This window comes from Pseudopipra pipra, chromosome 6 (assembly GCF_036250125.1).
Source record: "Pseudopipra pipra isolate bDixPip1 chromosome 6, bDixPip1.hap1, whole genome shotgun sequence".
In the NCBI taxonomy this organism is placed as follows: domain Eukaryota; kingdom Metazoa; phylum Chordata; class Aves; order Passeriformes; family Pipridae; genus Pseudopipra; species Pseudopipra pipra.
In genome coordinates this window covers 64,873,055-64,889,576 of record NC_087554.1, presented here as the reverse complement: position 1 = coordinate 64,889,576, position 16,522 = coordinate 64,873,055, and the positions used below count along the sequence as shown (strand labels likewise).

General features: G+C 49.1%; 1 protein-coding gene across 6 annotated transcripts in view; it reads left to right on the top strand.

Annotated features, from left to right (window-relative positions):
* TOGARAM1 (TOG array regulator of axonemal microtubules 1) overlaps positions 1-16,522 on the top strand; it is a 29,454-nt gene that overhangs the window by 8,863 nt on the left and 4,069 nt on the right. Inside the window, exons 4-18 of one of the 6 annotated variants that reach the window (XM_064659714.1) lie at positions 201-497; positions 1,979-2,199; positions 3,242-3,459; positions 5,410-5,483; positions 6,653-6,736; positions 7,007-7,173; positions 7,929-8,115; positions 8,231-8,365; positions 9,191-9,368; positions 10,123-10,228; positions 10,561-10,796; positions 13,222-13,380; positions 14,748-14,874; positions 15,017-15,135; positions 15,802-15,991. In XM_064659714.1, coding sequence (XP_064515784.1) covers positions 201-497; positions 1,979-2,199; positions 3,242-3,459; positions 5,410-5,483; positions 6,653-6,736; positions 7,007-7,173; positions 7,929-8,115; positions 8,231-8,365; positions 9,191-9,368; positions 10,123-10,228; positions 10,561-10,796; positions 13,222-13,380; positions 14,748-14,874; positions 15,017-15,135; positions 15,802-15,991 — 2,498 coding nt within the window. Of the gene's footprint in view, positions 1-200; positions 498-1,978; positions 2,200-3,241; positions 3,460-5,409; positions 5,511-6,652; positions 6,737-7,006; positions 7,174-7,928; positions 8,116-8,230; positions 8,366-9,190; positions 9,369-10,122; positions 10,229-10,560; positions 10,797-13,221; positions 13,381-14,747; positions 14,875-15,016; positions 15,136-15,801; positions 15,992-16,522 lie in introns of all 6 variants that reach the window. The other 5 variants (XM_064659716.1, XM_064659713.1, XM_064659715.1 and 2 more) reach the window with 5 other exon arrangements.

Here is a 16,522-nt window from a genome sequence, read left to right as displayed (position 1 = left end):
TTATTTCTATGATGTATTCTTTTATTATAAATTACTGTGGTGTATTATTTAATTGCAAATTTTTATGGTGTATTGTTTCCTTGTAAATTGTTATGGTGTGACATTTCACCGTGATTTATTTTTGTGATGCGTTATTTGATTGTAAATTATTATTATAAGAGCTTATTATCACAAATACTCTTCTGTTTTCCTTTGCCCAGTTTCTTCCAGCCTAAATTTTCCCAGCAAGACCCAGAGAGGGTTTTGCACTCAGGCAGAGCCCACCATGTCCTTCCAAGGCCTCAGTGCCAGCCAGGGCACCTTCATCCTGCCCTGCTACCCCCTGTCCTCCCCCAGGAACAGCCCCAAGCACCTCTCCTCTCCAGCTGCATCTCCAAGGAGGGCCCAGGACAATCCCATGAACCTCTCCAACTCCTGGCCTCGCAAAAGCTTCGAGGGGCTGCCTAAGCCTGGCTCCCAGAAGCAGCTGCTCAGCCCAAAGTCGGGAGACAACACAGGTAGGAACGTTCTCAGTGTGACAAAAAGGGATTTTGGGGGTGGATTTCGAGGGGTTTCAAGCAGTGGGCAGAAAACCCCCAGTGGCAGGTGAGAGGGAGCTGGGCAGTGCCAGGAATGGGAGGGATTTCCAGCTGCCCTGCTCACAGCCCTGCAGGCTCCTCCTAAAGAGTGAAGCCTTTGCCATAAAGCACCATGTGCTTCAGCTCTGCTTTCCTCCCCAGTGATGTCCCAGGGAAAGGGCTGTCCTCAGAGGAAAAGGAAACCAACCCCAAAATGGAGCACTTCCAGAGAAAGCCAATAAGAAATACCTGTTATTGTTAATGCTCTAATTAACACACATGCAAGGAAAGTGTTACTCCTGCACTTTGTCATTTATTTGAATCATGGAATCACAGAGGGGTTTGGGTTGGAGGGCACCTGAAAGCTCAGCCAGTTCCAGCCCCTGCCTTGGGCAGGGACACCTTCCACGAGCAGGAATTGCATTTGGGAATGGACACATCAGATTGCCCCCTCTCAGAACAGCTGGTTAAAACCTGGTTACAAGCAGCTGCATCTCTCATGAGAAGAATTGGTGCTGATTTCATCCCAGTTCACACTGACATGGCACAAACTGCTCTCTGTGCTCTGATTTCCTGTCTGAAGTCCTCCTGTACTCATTGGTGAACCTTAATAATAACCTTGAATAGTTTTAACATTATTTAATCACAGTTGCTTAAACAATTTAGCTGATTTCTTTCAAACACTTACTAAAGGCAATCTTATTTTAGGTCTCTACTCTTTGTTTAGTTTAAATTGATTCCTAATCACTCAGGAGGCTCCTATAAACAAAGTAACAGCTTCCACATCAAATGAAAGAAATCTGTTTGAAATTTCATCTTCTTTGAGACCCATATTTTGTGCACATGTAGCAAATCTCTAACTGAATGCTTTGGGAGTCACCTGTCCCTGGAATGTGCCTTTATTATGTAGATGTGGTTGTCACTTGCTGATTTTCTCTGTGTTTTTCACATGCATTTCAATTATTTTTTTTTGGTGTGTTTTGGAGTAACTTTGTTGTTACAGAATTACAGGGGAGTTTGTTAGGGCATGTGTCTTTCTTTTCTTCATTAAGAAAGGTAATTACTTTTTAAAGGGACTTATAAGAGCTTATTATCACAAATACTGTTCTGTTTTTTTCTTGTGGGGCCAGGAGTTGGACTTTGATGATCCCTGTGGGTCCCTTCCAACTCGGGCTGTTCTGTGATTCTGTGATTCTGTGTTGATATGCACAGGCATAAAACACTAATTTTTATTTTCTTAAAGGAAGGAGACAGTAGAAGTGGAATAAGTTGGTAACTGGGGCTGCACAGGTGTGTTCAGAGCACTCCTTTCGTGGCAGAAGCAGTTCTGGGGTGTGACCCAGCACCGAGGGGGGCAGTTTGTCCTGGGGCTGTTCGTGCCTCCCCTGCAGAGCCCTGACACCTGGCTGTGTGTTCCCCAGGGGAGAACGTGCTGGAGAAACCCTCCCTGCAGCTGCAGCCCAGGGTGGTGAGACCCCCCCTGCCCCGGCGGGGCCTGCCCAGGGCCCGGCCCGTGCCCCCCATCCCGCGGCTGGGCAGGGCCGGGGCCGGCCAGGACGCCTGGCTGGGGCAGCTGGGCAGGGAGCTGGCAGCGGGGCTGGCACAGCTGCACGTGGATGCCGAGGAGGTGGACCAGGAAGAGGTGGGTTTAAATGTGGTAAAACACACTTTTAACAGCACTGCCCCATCCCTGGAAGTGTTTGAACACCCCATCCCCGGAAGTGTCCAAGGCCGGGTTGGACGGGGCTTGGAGCAGCCTGGGCTGGTGGGAGGTGTCCCTGCCCATGGCAGGGGGTGGCACTGGATGAGCTTTGAGGTCCTTCCTGCCCAAACCATCCTGGGATTCTGTGACTCCATGGCTTTGCCTTTCTGTCTGTACCTTCTGTCCTCTGGTCCCCACTGAAAGGAAGCTGAGGTGGGAGACAGCCAGAGGAGGAATTTTTTAATGTGAAATATATTGAGCAAAAAGAGGGAGAACATGCAGTAGCATCAAACTCTAGTAATTGTAGGTTTCCCTGCTTATTTGAGTAGGATCTTGTGCTTGCTGGGCACTGATTGCAGCATCTACTTCTGCATGTAAGAGAATAGGTTTAGATGGGGTATATGGAAAAAATTCCTCCCTGGGAGGGTGGGGAGGCCCTGGCCCAGGTTGCCCAGAGAAGCTGTGGTTCCCCCTGGATCCCTGGAAGTGTCCAAGGCCAGGCTGGACAGGGCTTGGAGCAACCTGGGCTAGTGGAAGGTGTCCCTGTCCCTGGAACTGGAAGGGCTTTAAGGTCCTTCCAGCCCAAACCATTCCATGGTTCTGGGACTGTGTGTTGTGCAGATTTGCTGGGGAAAGCCTGGGATCCCTCTGTGTGTGCTGTGAGCCCTCACACCCTCCCTTCAGTCTGTCAGAAAACATACAGCAGCTGCTGTACTTCTGCAACAGTCTGTCCTGGTGCTTTGGGAAGTGGAGCTGGGATACAGCATCCTGGGGAAGCTGCATTTGCTTGCAGGATAATTCCTCCTGTGAAGTAAAATAATGGAAGGGATTGTTTTAATGTGATAACCCGGGTGAGTGGTGGTCACATTGCCCAGCAGGGACTTGAGAACTGGACTGAGCACTCAGAAATGTTCTTTATTTAGCCTAACACAGTTTCTCCCTGTGCACTGACTGCCCCCTGTCCCTCTTCCCTCCTGGGCAGATGCAGAACTCCCTGCGCTCCCTGCGGAACAGCGCGGCCAAGAAGAGGGCCAAGCTGAGCAGCAGCATCGCAGACCTGGAGAGCCCCGACCCTGCAGTTCAGCTGGATGGCTCCGGGGACTGCCCCTCCCAGGGCTCCTCCCCCAGTGAGAGTGGCATCTACAGCCAGGAATCCCTGCCCTCCCCCGTGCCCACCCTGCCCCGCGGGAGGAGAGTGATGTGAGTGCCCCTCTGTGTTTCCTACACGGGCCCTGCTGCTCTTGCTTAAATGATAGTATTAAATTATATTCCTTTTATGTAAAATTGTTTTGCTTAACAGCTTGGTTTTTTTTTCTTTGTGAATAATTTTAATATCTGAAAATGCAAGAGTTGGATGATTATGTTATTCCAGGTTTTTTGTGGCTTGTAAGGTGAAGGAGTTCCCATAGAGCCCAGGGCAGGGAGGCACTGCCAGGGGAAGTAAATATTTGATGAAGACTTCACAGAAGGGACATGACCCGTGGCTGAGCAGGGGAGGGAGAGGGAGAATGAGTTAGGAGCAAGGATGAGGTTGGCTTATTATGGCCTGGAAATTGAAGAAGGAATGGGTTGGGTTCTGTGAGAAGGGCAAGACAATGTGGATGTTTCTTATTGTGAACAAGAACTGTTTCCATTTCATTGCTGACAGATAATTGTTAGTTTAAAATGCCTTCACAGAGCTCTTCTAAATAGGAGTTGTCTGATGGCACCCTGTAAAGGGCAATAACCCGGTTGGTTATGAGCACTATAAACTGTTTTTTAATGAAATAAAGAAGTTCTTCAGGAATTTGCTGGTCTCAGGGCCAATGATAAAGCTGTTTGTAGCTCTGATCTGAAGATACCTTTTATTTTTGTGTGTACTAAATACACCTTTATATAGAATCATAGAATCCTGGAATGGTTTGGGTTGGATGGGACCTTTAAAGATCACCCATTTCCAACCCTCCCTTCCATATGGCTGGCATACAACTGTATTAATAGAACAGAAAGAAGGAGAGGGAATAAAAAAGGAAAGGTTTTTGAGACTGGAATGATTCACAAACAGAAGGTTTTCACAGTTGTGCAGCTCAGAACCAGTTTATATTCACATCCCTTCCCTATATACATCACTGCTGAGTCACAGTTTTATAAATAGTATTTAAAATACCACAGTAAAGTGCTGGAATACCTAAAAAATCAGGGCTCTAAACTCCTGAGTGTCCTGCTGTGCCAGGCAAGGCCATGCCCTGTCCATCATGCCATGGCCATCAGGCTGAGCTTAATGTTTTACAGGATCCACAGAGCCAGGGATTCTGACCCAGCAGGGAGGAGAGGCAGTGAGGCTGACCTTGGAGAAGTGACAGAATCCATCCCAGATGACACTGAAAGCCTTGGAATGTCCATAAAAATGCCAGAGAGTTTAGCTCAGATGGTGGTTTGTGAGCACTGGAATAAATTGGCCTTGTCTGTTCACAAAATATCTGTGGTTGGGCAGCAAGAATGTGGGGTTTGGGTGTGTTTGCTCTTGGAATGATTTGGTTTATCTGCTGATAAACTGCCATGGGAGCTGGATACTGGTATTAGTGATGTTCTTGGAGCATGGACCTTCCTTTGGATCTTAAAGAGTGTTTATTTGTGTGTATTTTAGCCCTAGTGAGACATGGAGCAGCTCCTGTTTCCCTGTGCCCTCACCCAGCTGGGCACAGAGCTCTGAGCTGAATCATCTTTAATATTCAGAGAATCATTAAAAAAAAAGAAATATTAGTTGTTCTTGTAGATAACAGCATTTTCCTGGTAAACAGGAACAGCTGGGAACAGCTCATGCCTGGCAGTGACAGATGGATTTGGTCACTCTGCTGTGCCAGGCTGGAACCAGTGTCATCAGTCCCCAGGCCAAGCAATTCCTTCCTTTTTGAATGTATCCCAAATTTATTCCTGGTGTAAGGTTTCCTCATGAGGGTTGTCTTTATGTTGTTCTTCATAATGGACCTACTCATCAAATAATTCCTCCTGGATTCATTTTCCTCTCCAACTCAGTGTGGACATTTGTGGAAATACTGGAAATATTTGTCCAGGGAGAAACTGAAATCTGTTGTTGTTGTTGTTGCTGTGAAGTGTTCTTATCTGGGTTCTGACTAGAATTGTACCTATAAACTGTGTTTATTTGAACAGGTCAGACACCTTTCCACTGCTTGGCAGCAAATCCCCTCCTGCAGAAGGATCTCCAGGGAGGAGCAGAGAGCCAGGCGTGGCAGAGCATCCCTGCAGCACAGGTGTGTCCCTGGCAGAGCACACCCTGCTCACTGAGGGCACAGAATGGCCACTGGAGGAGGCTGTTCTCACGTGTTCTATGAGCTCATGTCCCTTCAGCACTTAAAAAAGGTCATTTCTGGGTGCTTTGGGGTCCAGCTGGGGTTTTAGTGGTGCTCAGGTGAGAAGGAGCTCCAGGCTTGCAAGCAGTTCAGTTCCTGGTGGGAAATTGAGGTTCAGTGGTGCTGTTGAGTTTTATCCTTACAGTGAATTCTGCAGATGCCTGTAATGGGCAGATTATTTGTGTTTAATCAGCTTGGATTCAGCTGGATTCAGCTGGGGGAGCTGTGTGCACAGGATGGATTGGGCTATGGGTTTCCCAAGGAACAGCATAATGAGAGAGCAAATCCTGCCTGTCCATGGCAGCCCATGCTGTGGGAAATGGTTTGGCATTCCTTGGATGAAAAGACCTTTGTGAGGAGTTGACCTTCAGTGTAAAATAATGAGCAGCACATTTATTTTGCTTATTGAGCCCGTTAATCAGGCCCTGGCCCTGCTGGGAGTGAAGAGCTGAGAGCCTGATAAGGTCATGGAATCACAGGATGGTTTGGGTTGGAGGGACCTCAAAGCCCACCCAGTGCCACCCCTGCCATGGGCAGGGACACCTTCCACTGGCCCAGGTTGCTCCAACCTGGCCTTGGACACTTCCAGGGATCCAGGGGCAGCCACAGCTTCTCTGGGCAACCTGGGCCAGGGCCTCCCCACCCTCCCAGCCAGGAATTCCTTCCCAATCTCCCATCTGTCCCTGCCCTCTGGCAGTGGGAAGCCATTCCCTGTGTCCTGTCCCTCCATGCCTTGTCCCCAGTCCCTCTCCAGCTCTCCTGGAGCCCCTTTAGGCCCTGCCAGGGGCTCTCAGCTCTCCCTGGAGCCTTCTCTCCTCCAGGGGAACCCCCCCAGCTCTCCCAGCCTGGCTCCAGAGGGCTCATGTCAGTGTGATGTGAAGATCCTTCAGAGGAGTATTTAATAAATCCTGTTGGCTTCAGTAATTTGACAATACACTGGTTCAAGAAAGTGATCAATTAAGATATTGTATTCTTCCAGAATGTCACAAAACACGTCCCAGAGCATCCCCATGACTTACACTGGGTGATGTTTGTCCCTCCAGGCCTTGCAGAGCCCGTGGCTGGTTTTGCACTGATGGATGATCTGGGTTTCCTGTCTGGGGACACCGTGGTGGTTGTTGGTAAAGGTAATACAGACCCAAAGTTACCTCCTGTATCTCACTGAGCTTTTGAATTGAGGGAAAATGTGCCTTTATGGAGTGGGAGAAGAAAAATAAACTGCATACAAGGTTTTAGATGGTGAACAATTCCCAGTTTAATGGGAATCTGAAGAAATGTACTTGAAAGGGTTGCAGTTCCTGGATAGACAATTCCATTCATGACAGAGGAATTGAACTGGATGAACTTTAAGGTCCCTTCCAAGCCAGACCATCTGTGATCCCTGCTCTGCCTTGCAGGTGTGTTTGGGAGCCCCCCTGCCCGTGCTCACAGCCAGTCCCTGCCGTGTGTGGCCAATGGAGATGAGCAGGGGGTCAGGGAGGAGACTGAGCCATCCCCAGGGATCCCTGGGAGAAGCTTCCAGCAGAACAGTGCTTCCCATTTCCATGCTGACAGTGAGAGAGAGGTGAGAACTGCGGGGCTCTGATCCCATCTCATCCTGCTCCTAGAGGTGTGAGTCCAGCTGGACACAGTCACAGGCTCTGTGTCAGGGGAACAAGAGCTGGGTTAAACAGCCCAGGCCATCCAGCTGCTGCTCCCTGATTTTCCTTTTGGTTCCATCTGGATATTTTACAATGGCAAATTGCCCCGTCAGGAGCTTCCCACTTAACTCAGAAAGAGTCTCTGGACAAGGGCTGCAGGAGGGAATGGAGCTGGAAAACATGGAGGTGTGGAATGAGGGATGGGCTGGGTTGGATCACGTCTTGTTTTCTCCAGGGGTCTATTAAACTCCATTCTTAGGATATTTTACAAACCATCTGAATATCTGCCCATAATCTGCTGTTTGTTAAATACTATTTGCAGCTGTGGATGGAGTGAGATTTACCTGAGTGAAGTGTGACATGAAACTCAGAAGTTGTTCTGCAAGCCTTTAAAATAACATTTTACCATGACTAAAACTTGAAGTTAATGATAAAAAGTGTCCGAATTTTCCCATTTCCACTGAAGATGTGAATCCTTGGGGGGGATCAAATTGAAAGGAGTAAAGGGAGGGATGTATTAAAAGTTGCTGAGACTCCTAAGGAGCAAAAAGTGTCAAACACAAGAGAGGGAATAGGGTCAGATCCCACTGGTGAAAATGCAGATTTTCCATGCTGACCTTGCCAACATCAGGAACTGGGGGGTGAGTTATTGGGTAACTTGTGCATGAATTTTTTGCAGATAAAAGTGACCATGTCAAAATCTGCCCAGGATAAGCTGAGGAGGAAGAGAAAAGAAGAAAAAGAACTCAATCACAAAGAGCATCAGGAAGGCAAAGACCTGGAAGGGAAGGAAGAGATCCCTTGGGAAGGGCTTAGACTGAGTATGAGTGAACCAGAGAGACTGACAGCAGAAAGTGAGGATGAGGGTTTGTCTCAAATGAATATCCACTGTTAAATGCTGCTGGAAGGGGCATTAGGAGTGGAAATGCTGGTTTTTAACCGTGTTCTGATTTGTTGTTGTTGTGATCTGGACGTTTCTAGGGTTTAATCTCTGTGGGGATATTTTAACATCGCCAAGAAACGGATCTTTGTCCTTAGAAAATGTGGCCTTGAATCCTTCTCTGAGAAGAACATCCAGTTTGAAGAGGTCAAAGTGTTCACCCTTGCTGGATTCTGGTAAGCTGGGACAGTAAAATTTGGGTCTGTGGAGTGGGAGAGCACCAAAATGCAATTTATTTGTGCAAGGGACAGTCCTGAGGTGCTCTGGAGCACCAATACTGTGGTGGTGGAGGGGATTTAATTCATATTGGGGATTCAATTAATCATTTTTCACCTATAATCTCTTAGGAAGGTGTTTTAAACATCAGAGGGTTTTTATTTGTTCAGCAACTTGAATAATGTAATATGTTAATGACAAATGGAGTCCCTTCTGTCCCCAGAAAAATCATTTCTTGGTCTGTTTGGGCACTGAGTTGCCTTTAAAATGCGCAGTAGAAAGACTTTGAGAATAGAAGCTCCTGCTGATGGTGGTCCAGAATTTCTCAAGAGGCTCTTACAGGTTGTGCTTTAGCACACTGTGCCTCATTTTTTACATTAAACAACCCACTGCATTTGTGTTTGTGACTCTTTATAGCGGTGGTTGTGTGCAAAAAAATTGATCTATATGAATGAAACCAAATCCCTGAGGATATCCCACCCCTGGAAGTGTTCGAGGCCAGGCTGGTGGAAGGTGTGCCAGGGGGGGAAGGTGTGCCAGGGGTGGAAGGTGTGCCAGGCTGGTGGAAGGTGTGCCAGGCTGGTGGAAGGTGTGCCAGGGGTGGAAGGTGTGCCAGGGGTGGAAGGTGTGCCAGGGGGGAAGGTGTGCCAGGGGTGACACTGGATGGGCTTTAAGCCCTTTCCCACCTAAACCATTCCATAATTCCACGTCTCTTGGAAAACCTGCTCCCTGTAGCAGCCCCCTCTACCTCCAGCTTCTCATTGCTGCTGTTTTTGCCCCTGGAGCCGCGGGGGTGCTGTCACTGCCTGTGGATGTTGTGCCCGCAGACGAGGCGGCGCGGGGCCGGCCCAAGGAGCAGGTGACGCACAGCCCCGAGGTGCTGGACCCCTCGGAGCTGCAGCCCTTCCCCAGGCCCGACACGGCCCTGGCAGAGGCCCTGGCACTGCTGGCTGACGACGACTGGTGGGTGCACACCGAGCTCGGGGGCTCTGTGAGCTGCTGGGGGGGGAACTGGCTCCCAAACCCAGCCAGAGGGGGAATGTCACACAGCGAGGGGGCTGGTGGGGACACGGGGGAAAAGGGGGGTTTGCAGCCCAGCCTGAGGTTAAACTGAGCTCACAGAGACCTGCAGAGGTGTCTGAGCTTAAGGACTGTTCTGGAGAGGCCCCACCAACACCTTCCTGGTGCTGTCTGTGGAACAGAAGCACCTTGGTGCTTTCTCACTCTGGAATGTGGTTCCAGTGCTGCTGCCTTCAGCCTGGGGGAGGAAAGAGATCCTTTCATTGCCACTAGTGCAAGCTGGGAGCAGAACTGTGGGACAGAGCTGAGAGCCTGCTGGGCTGAAACAGTCCCACATTAAAGGAAAGGCTCACTTGGAAAGGATTTCCTGCATTATTTCTTCCCTGGAGGGTGGGGAAGCCCTGGCACAGGTTGCCCAGAGAAGCTGTGGCTGCCCCTGGATCCCTGGAAGTGTCCAAGGCCAGGCTGGACAGGGCTTGGAGCAAACTGGGCTGGTGGAAGGTGTCCCTGTCCATGGCAAGGGTTTGAAATATGATCTTTGAGGTCCCTTCCATGCCAAACCATTCCATAACTCCATGACTGTCATTGCTTCATTTTACAATCCCAGTTTGTTTGCTGTTTGATTTCTTAGAATTTTAATATTGTCATGAAAATTTGCTGGTGGTTTGGACTTGAAATATTATTTTTTTGCACCCAGGGAGAAGAAAATTGAGGGTCTGAACTTTGTCAGGTGCTTGTCTGCCTACCATGCCCCTGTTCTGACTGCAAAGCTCCACGAAACAAGTTTGGCTGTGGCTCAAGAGGTTAAATTTTCCTATCAGAACATTCCACTGGCTATATGTGTGTATACATGTGTTCTATAGCTCTCTGAGGTGAATTGTTATGTTCAACTGTGGTGAGTTTTCCTCAAAAAAAGTCTCTCAAAAGAGACTGAAAACGTGTAGATTGTAACTTTATAACATTTTTATGGGTATCTATTTTAATTCTCACCCCTTGTGAATCAAGTTAAAAACGTATTTCTCCGTTGCTTTTAATGTTTCTTAAAAAATGACAAAGGGAAACATGAAGCTTTGTTTATTTTGAAGTCTATTTTATCACCATTATTCACTGTTTTTTGGGTCTTTCCTGTGTGCAGGTCAAGAATTTACGCTCAGGTGTTTCTCGAGCTGCTGTGGTGTGTTTAGGGGATTTGTTCACCCACCTGAAAAAGAGCATGGACCAAGAACTAGATAATGCAGTAAAAGTCCTTTTGCACAAAGCTGGGGAATCCAACACTTTTATAAGGGAAGAGGTAGACAAGGCACTGAAGGCCATGGTTAATAATGTGACTCCAGCACGTGCACTTTGTTCTCTTATAAATGGAGGGCAAAGGTAATTCCTATACAGATTTTGTGAAGAAATAACTTGTGAATAGAGTCAATTTATTATGGGCTTTCTGAAAGAAAATCAAAAATACAAGGGACAGAAATTGGAAAAGCCAGCTTTGCTAAATCTCTACCCAGGGCAATGTTGGTTGGGATAAAACCCCCCCTGTTCCTTTCTGTGCTTTATGTAAGAAGTCGATTTTGGAGCTTGGTGTATTTTCTGACCATTTTGCACCACTTCAGTAACTTTATTTGCTGTCACTGCAGTGTTTTTTAGGAAGCTGCTGTATTGCTTTGCCTAGTAAAGCTCACCTAACACTCTTCTTTCTCATTTGCTCTGCAATCAAATGCTGTTTTGCCCAGATTTCAGCACCCCTCTTTATTCAGAAAGCTGATTTATAGCTTACAAATCTCTAGCTGCAAGCACCTTGCTTGGTTTCCTGTTCCTCTCTGGACTGAGCTGGTTCATACCTTTGTGTCTGCATTTCAATCTCCTTTCCAGTGTTATTTTCTGGAGTCCCTCAGACATGAGCCTCGCTTTCTGGCTGCCTGCTCTGGTTCTGGCCTGAGCTCCCCTCAGGCTGTGGCAGGAGTTAATTCCCTTCTTCCCTGGCCCTCTTGAGTCTGTTTTCCCTTTCCTTCCTCATTCACTGTCCATCAATACTTCAATCAAGCTCTGGTGCTTCCTCTCTTCTCTGTCCCCACTCAGTGACATTCCACAGGCTGCTCCATTCTGAACCAGCCCTTGGGCTTCCTGCACAGCTCCAAATCCTCACACTTAGTCCTGGTTCAGAATGTTTCCTTTCCTCTTATATTTCCTGGGAAGCTGGTGGTTGTGGAATGTATGGATTCAGTCTCCTGACAGCCCCACTGCAGTTCCCTGGGCTTTAAACTGAAAGGCAAAACTCAGCCTTGGGATGGGTGTCCCATCCCTGGAAGTGTCCAAGGCCAGGCTGGACGGGGCTTGGAGCAACCTGGGCCAGTGGAAGGTGTCCCTGCCCACGGGAAAAACACTGGATGGGCTTTAAGGTCCTTTCCAACCCAAACCAGGGTGGCATTCCATGAATACAGAAGAATCTATTCTATATTCTGTGAATACAGAAGCAGCAGGCAGTGACACCACCCCGGCTTTAATTCAGAAGCCAGTGTTTGAGCAGGGATTAATCTGTTCACAGCTCAGAAGCCTTTTCTAACTCATGGAATACAATATGTTTTTAATGGATAACACATCAGGGATCGACCTAAAGGTGAGGCTTTGCTAGTCCTGACTTCAGGAAACTCTGGCCATGCCAGCAGCAAAGGTCCTGCAGTGCATGGGAGCTTCAGCTCTGGGGGCTGTGGCTTGGAATATGGGAATAATTCCAGTGGGAGGTGTCCCTGCCCATGGCAGGGGGGTGGAACCAGATGGGCTTTAAGGTCCCTCCCAACCCAAACCAGTCTGGGATTCTGTAATTTTTATAATAATTTTTAATTATTCCATGAATAATTAAACCCGTTGTTGTTTGCTTTTGGGAGGTGCTGCTCTAAAGGCACTGCACCACTGCTGGGAACTCACCTCTGAGCAGGTGCTTGATCCAGGAGCATGATTCCAGGGCTAGAGCTGAAAGGGATTTTACTTCAGGAATTTACAACCCTATTTCTTACCTGTATGAGCTGTGTTTAAGGTGTTCTGTGCACACAAAAAGCTTTCCAGCTGGTTTCCATGGGCAGGGCCATTCCTGGGGAGCAGGGGCTTGTTTGTTACGTGGAGTGAGGTCTCAGCCTCACAGCTCTTGTTCTCCCTTCAGAACATGCAACAGGAGTTACAAACTACCCTCAAAGGAGGATTTTCAATCCAAATATAAAACTGGAGAGGTTTAAATTTGCAGACTTGTGTTCTTGAGCACAAGTGGGATCAGCAGGGACAGCAGGATTTACATAAAAGGCTCATTTGCTGCATGAGTTTGAAAGCTGATTCTGGCATTTTTTCTGGTTTTCATCAGCACAGCTGTTTATTTTTGGCAAAACAGGGGCCATTAGACTTGTGCAGGATCCTTAGAAGTCAGTAGAACTAGAACTAGAATAGCCAATGCTTTATTCAGTTTTACAGTGATATGAAGTCCACAGGATGTGTCTCTGAGCACAGGGACTTGTTTTCCTTGGAGCTGATGGAAAGAACACAAAGTCATGTGCTTCCTAAAATACTGTACAGTTGTTTAAGGAAAACTAGCAATTAAATTCTAAAATTCCCCTACCCATGTCCCTGCCCCAGGTGCCCCTGGCCAGGGGGTGGCACGAGAGGGGCTCTGAGGTGCCTCCCAGCCCACGCCAGGGGGTGATTCCCGGGGTGATTCCCGGGGTGATTCCTGGGGTGATTCCCGGTGCGGTGGGCAGGGAGTGCTGTGTGCAGCCCCCTCCCCGAGCTGTCCCTGAGCTGTCCCTGTTGTCCCCAGCCACCTGCACTCTGCCGTGAGGAGATGCACAGCCCAGCACCTGTCGGAGCTGGTGGAGCGCCTGGGCCCCGAGCGCGTCCTGGGCGGCCCCAGACCCGCGGCCGAGCGGCTGCTCCCGGCCAGCGCCAGGTTTGCCCAGGACAGCTCCCAGCAAACACGGTGAGTCACCCGGGGATGGGCACCTGCCGGGGGCTGGAAGCTGGGAATGGCTCCCTGTGTGTTCCCAGTGGGACAGAGGAGAGGCACGGGATCCTTAAGGGTGGAAAAGGTCCTTAAGAGCGTGAAGAATCATGGTCTCAAGTTGTGCCAGGGGAGGGTTAGGTTGGATATTAGAAAGAATTTCTTTCCAGAGAGGGTGATCAGCCCTTGGAATGGGCTGCCCAGGGAAGTGGTGGATTCTCCATCCCTGGAGATTTTTAAAAAGAGACTGGATGTGGCATCAGTGCCATGGTCTAGTAACCGCAGTGGTAGTGGATCAAGGGTTGGACTTGATGATCTTGGAGGTCCCTTCCAACCCAGCTGATTCTGTGATTCTATGATAAGGGCTGGATGGGGCTTCGAGCAACATGGTCTAGTGGAAGATGTCCCTTCCTTGGTGGAACTGGGGGGGCTTTAAGGTCCCTTCCAACCCAAAGCCTTGAGTCCAGCCGTTATCCCAGCACTGCCAGGACTGTTAGGATAGTGGATGTGGCAGGAATTTCCTGTATACCTGGTGCTGCTGGACACACCCTGGCTGCAGGAAGAAGAGAGGCTCACAGGACATGCTCTGCTGGGCACAGAGGAGATACAGGCCACAGAGGGAGTCATGGCACTGAGATCCACACTTGGATCTGATCCAGACTGTGATGGACAAGGCTGGACCATCCCATTTAAAGGCAGCTGCAGGGGAAGGCTCTTCTCATTGATTTGCTCAGTTGTTGGTTAAACAGTGATCCTTGAGCACAGTGTCTTTGTGGGAGCCTGAAAAGGGTCTGGTTACTCATATCAACAGCAATACTGGAATCATGGAATTGTTAAGGTTGGGAAAGCCCTCCCAGCCCATGGATCCCCCTGTGCCCGATGCCCACCTTGTCCCCCAGCCCAGAGCACTGAGTGCCACAGCCAGGCCTTCCTGGGACACCTCCAGGGCTGGGCACTCCAAACCTCCCTGGGCAGCCCCTGCCAAGGCCTCACCACCCTTTCCAGGCAGAAATTCCTCCTCCTGTCCCACCTGAGCCTCCCCTGGCACAGCTGGAGGCCGTTCCCTCTCCTCCTGTCCCTTGTTCCCTGGGAGCAGAGCCAGACCCCCCCCCGGCTCCCCCCTCCTGTCAGGGGGTTGCAGAGCCAGAAGGTCCCCCCTGAGCCTCCTTTTCTCCAGGCTGAGCCCCCCCAGCTGCTCCTGCTGCTCCAGCCCCTTCCCAGCTCCATTCCCCTCCCTGGACCCAATCTTCCTGCCCTTTTCTATTTAGGAATTACACGGCATAATGCCCAAGTTGCAGAGCCAGTCCCTGTTTGTGGACACGGATGTCCTGCTCTGCTCCCTGCAGGTACTATGGTCGGAGGATGCTCTTCAGCATGATGGCCCACCCTGAGTTTGAGAAAGCCCTGGAGAGGTACATCCCAGCCAAGGACTTGCCTTACATTAAGGACTGTGTTGGCAGCCTACGTGAGAAGGTGTGTGGAAAGCTCTTGTTTAGCAGCTGGGACAGGTAAAGATGTTCTGGGGGCTTTTGCTGTAGACAGTCTCCAGCACTGCAGCCATGAGAATTCCCTGTGATTCTATGATTCCCTGAATTGATGTTGTACCTCTGTGCAGGGTCTGGGGGAGATGCCACTGGACACACCTTCAGCCAAAGGAAGACGTTCCCAGACTGGCAGTGTTGGACATTTGAGGTCGTCCCCCACTTCCAGAGATGCTCTCAGTGTCCCGGACAGGTAACGACCTCCAGTGGTTTATCCTGGCAGGAACTGACCAGGAAGAGAGTATGGAAACATCCACACAGGGCTGGGAAAATTAAACATTCCTGTGGGAAAAGGAAAACCCTGACCTGTCCCAGTTAAAGTCTTAAATACAGTGACTGGTAATTTTGAAGTTAATTTGTCTCTTGACCACCTGTGAAATACACACAGCACACAAACCTCTTGGAATTCACAGTGTGGAATCAAGAATCAGGGAATGGTTTGGGTCAGAAGGGAGCTAAAAGCCCATGCAGTCCCACCCCCTGCCATGGGCAGGGACACCTTCCATGTTGCTCCAGGCCCTGTCCAACCTGGCCTTGGACACTGGGATCAGTTTTCAAAGTACTTTGACAATAAAGAGTTAAGCTACAGTAAGTTTTGGGGAGGTTTGACCCATTGATGGGAGGGAAGCTCCCAGCTCTTACTGGTCACAAAACCAGCTGTATTTGGAGCAGAATGGATGTGGGACTTCAGGAACAACAGTTACTATTGGGTGGTTTATTTTTAAATCACTGTGTTTAAAGCAAAAGATTTTCTGTTCCCTTCTGATATTTGCACTTAGATGGGAAGAGAATGTCTGGGATGAGACTCCTGTTGCAGCTTGCTCCTGTGCTCACTGAGTATCGTGTTCCTTCCCCACAGGGACACCACAGAGGCCCGTGAGGTCCCAAGGAAGGCAGCTCCTCGTAGTGCCCTGGAAAGTGAAGAGTATGTTAAAGATATTGTGGGTTTGTTGAATGCCAAAGACTTCAGAGAGAGGATAACTGGCATCAGGCAGCTGCTGCTGGATACAGAGAACAGTCTAGGCCTGGTGGTTGCAAACCTCGTGAAGGTAACTGTAGGAAAAGGTTGGATTCCAAAGGTCTTTAAAGTTGGGTCATGAAGATTTCTGATTAAAATCTTGGCTCCCTCTTTGAACAGGAATGATTAACAGAGAGCTTAGAGGAGCAGGGGAGCTCTGGGGGAGCTACAAAGGGATAAGGGAAGTAAATAGGAGGAACAAGTTGGAAGTTTTCACTCAGAGAAAGCACTTTTGAACTACTGCCCAGAGAAGCTGTGGCTGCCCCTGGATCCCTGGGAGTGTCCAAGGCCAGGCTGGATGGGGGTTGGAGCAACCTGGGCTAGTGGAAGGTGTCCCTGTCCCTGGGAAAAACACTGGATGGGCTTTGAGGTCCCTCCCAACCCAAACCATCCTGTGATTCCATGATTTCTGCAGTCCTGTCTGCTGTTTTCATGCCACTTCTGGGTAAATATCAAAACATTGGAATAGGTTGTGAAAAGAGCAGCAAGGATTGATCAAGATCTGAAAAACTGTCTCTGAAGTGGAGTTGTGGGTTGGTTTGTGTGGGAGAAGCTCAGGGTG